Below are 3129 nucleotides of genomic sequence, written 5' to 3'. Positions count from 1 at the left end.
TTACGCTCTCGAGGGCGTACTTATACTCTTCTTGCTTTCGGAGAAATTCCTTGTGCATTTCTGGGCTTCTCTTCTTACCTCTCTTATTTCTATCAAAGCTTTGGACTCTTTGTCCTCTACACTGCGGTAAATGTTTGGAACTGAGAAGGAGATACCCTGTATATTGTGTTTCAACCAAGCTTTGTAAGTTTCATCGTACCCCGCATTAAATCGATCCGCGACAATGGTGTCGTCTTTCATTCGCACTGCTCTCTTCCATTCTCTCAGCATCTCTGAAGCCTCAGGCACTCTATCATCCCCTATGTCGAACACATAAATACGGTAGTATGCTTCTGGAGGTGTATTTTGTCTTCTTCCGAACTGTCTCAGGACCCAAATGGGTGCATATGGGCGAATACCTCGAATACCTGGCAGAGGAAGCACAAGTTGTCTGTCGCCCCGTACTATGGAATCTTTCGAGATGAAACGGTCGAACATCCACTGGATATTTTCTTCTCTCAACTCGAAGAAAATCTGAACCCATCTTTCTCTGGTTCTTCTTTTTTCTAAGTCTGCCCAGAACAACATGTCATTCATACTCTTAAGAGCGTTATGCTCATCGAGGGTATGGAGTTTTTGAGTTCCGTGTCTCTTCACCAAGTGACTCATTATCCACCATTGAAGAAAAAGGTTGTAACCCTGAAAGTAACGATGCCCTTCCTTGCATTTCCCTAAAGCACGGTACATGTCGGAAAGGATGACAGGTGCAATAGGATAATACTTTACTTGCCCATGGTTCAGATGTCCGTAGAATAGAGTGTGTGCAAGCATTATTACTCGGGTGTTGATACTAAGGCTCGGGCAGTGTGGGAAAACCATGGTGCCCAATAGTACGACGGTGAATGCCAAAGGTCTGATCTCGTCCCATTCTCTGAAAGTGACCCTGAAATCTTGGTTGTAATTCGCATAGAAGCTTGCATTCCCGAATCTGACATAGAGATCTATAAAAGAAACGCTAGAACCCTCTGCCCAGTAGGCATATTCTTTTCTTAATCCGAGCCAATTCACAATATCCTCGAAAGCAGGCTTGTTGGGGATTAAGATGTTTTCCTGCTTTCTCACTCTTCTTTCAAGTCCTGTACCGACTGTGTCTATTCCATCCCGAATTTCTTCAATTATCGGGGTGATTTCCATGGTTCCAAATCGGAACACCATTTTCTCGTTGTCCCAATAGCCTGTAAGGACTTCAATCAGTTCGGGCCACCCAACCATATTGATAAGTTCTGTTAGGGCTCCTATATATTTGTTGAGGACCCTTTTGTGAACCACAGTGAGATCGTTGTACCACATCTTGAGCAAAACTGAGGCTTCCACTACCATGTCGAATTTAGGAAATCGATCCATACCTACAAGATAAAGCACGATTAAGATTCCCTCCCCCACATAGGCAACAATCAGGTTTCTACACATACATTTTTGATTGCTGAAGAAGAAGGAGAACATGGGTGGGGTCATTCGGCTACTGCTGTACGTGTATGTCTATATTTGGAATTTATGTATTGTATGTTAGGAATTAAAAGGGAAAAAGGGGTGGGGTCAATTAGTGTATGCTGTTGTATTATTATAATATATTGTTGGGTCGGTTGGTATGTATTGTATGTGTATGGGAATGGGTTAGTGGGTATTGGATTTAGAATGGGTACTTTGGCTTGGAACAAATGTTTGTACGTGTTTATTTGATGTTGTATTGCAATGGTTTCCTCTGTTTTGGGCTGGAAGGTTTGCTGGAAATACAACATAAAATCCCAAAATTTGGTCATTTAAGATGAGTATAGAGTAAAAAAAAAAAAATTAAATCGGTTAGATTTTGGATTTTAAGAAATAGCAAAATTGAGTTGAATTAATAAATTCGGCTAAAACCTAAATAAGGTGAGCTAATATAAAATTAATTAATGACCTTCTTAATGTTAACGAAATAAAATAATTAATTCGATTATAAACTAATTAATTTAAAACTATGGCCATAACTTAAATAACGTAACTTAAATAAAATGAGCTTTTCAAATCAACAAAAATTAAATAAGACAAAATAATATAAAATAAGAATAATTAAACTAATAAAATAAATAACTTATACTTTAAACCAAATTAATTTAATTGAATATAAAACAAACTCTTTTTGAGACGATTTTTGAATATTCATAAAATTTAATAATTATATACATAATTATGTAAAACATATATATTATCTAAAAATTATAAAAATAAGACAGAACTAGTTAAAATAACTTGCAAACTATATTATTATTATTATTACTTTTATAAAACTAATTATTTTAAAACTATTAAAATTGAAGAAGCTCGATAATTAATATATATTATGGAGGTCCAAAATTGGGTGTCAACAGGGAGATGGTGTATTGAGATATCAAGGTAGATTGTGCGTCCCTATGGTAAATGGACTCCAAGAGAGGATTATGGAGGAAGTTCATAGCTCCAGATATTCCATTCATCTGGGTTCCACGAAGATGTATCGTGACTTGAGAGAAGTGTATTGGTGGAATGACATGAAGAAGGGCATTGCAGAGTTTGTTGCTAAATGTCCAAATTGCCAACAAGTAAAAGTTGAACACCAAAGGCCCGGTGGTTTAGCTCAGAGGATAGAACTTTCGGAATGGAAGTGGGAAATGATCAATATAGATTTCATCACAGGGTTGCCAAGGTATCGTAGACAACATGATTCTATTTGGGTGATTGTTGACAAGATGACAAAGTCAGCTCATTTTCTACCGGTAAAGACTACCAATTCAGCAGAAGATTATGCCAAGTTATATTTCCAATAGATAGTGAGACTTCATGGAGTTCCAATCTCCATTATCTCAGATAGAGGCGCACAGTTCACTGCACAGTTCTGGAAATCTTTTCAGAAAGGCTTGGGTTCAAAGGTGAACTTAAGTACCGCCTTTCATCCTCAGTTTGATGGGCAAGTAGAGCGAACTATCCAGACTCTAGAAGATATGTTGAGAGCTTGTGTGATCGATTTCAAAGGCAATTGGGATGATCATTTACCTTTCATTGAGTTTGCCTACAATAACAGTTTTCACTCTAGCATCCAGATGGCTCCATATGAAGCTCTTTATGGGAGAAGAT

The 3129-nt window shown here is 37.6% G+C and overlaps 1 protein-coding gene across 1 annotated transcript; it reads right to left on the bottom strand.

Annotated features, from left to right (window-relative positions):
- On the bottom strand, positions 1–1383 carry LOC125807012 (uncharacterized). The gene has a single exon (XM_049486796.1). The coding sequence runs from the start codon at positions 1381–1383 to the stop codon at positions 1–3; it is 1383 nt and encodes a 460-aa protein (XP_049342753.1).
- Between the last annotated feature and the right edge of the window lie 1746 nt (positions 1384–3129).

Source organism: Solanum verrucosum, unplaced genomic scaffold (assembly GCF_900185275.1).
Source record: "Solanum verrucosum unplaced genomic scaffold, falcon-dt-bn FXZP01000941.1, whole genome shotgun sequence".
NCBI classification, from domain to species: domain Eukaryota; kingdom Viridiplantae; phylum Streptophyta; class Magnoliopsida; order Solanales; family Solanaceae; genus Solanum; species Solanum verrucosum.
This window is presented reverse-complemented; position numbering and strand designations above follow the sequence as displayed.

What these genes read in the sequence shown, in the direction of transcription:
- LOC125807012 (XM_049486796.1), bottom strand. Translation starts at nt 1,383, where the DNA reads ATGGATCGATTTCCTAAATTCGACATGGTAGTGGAAGCCTCAGTTTTG.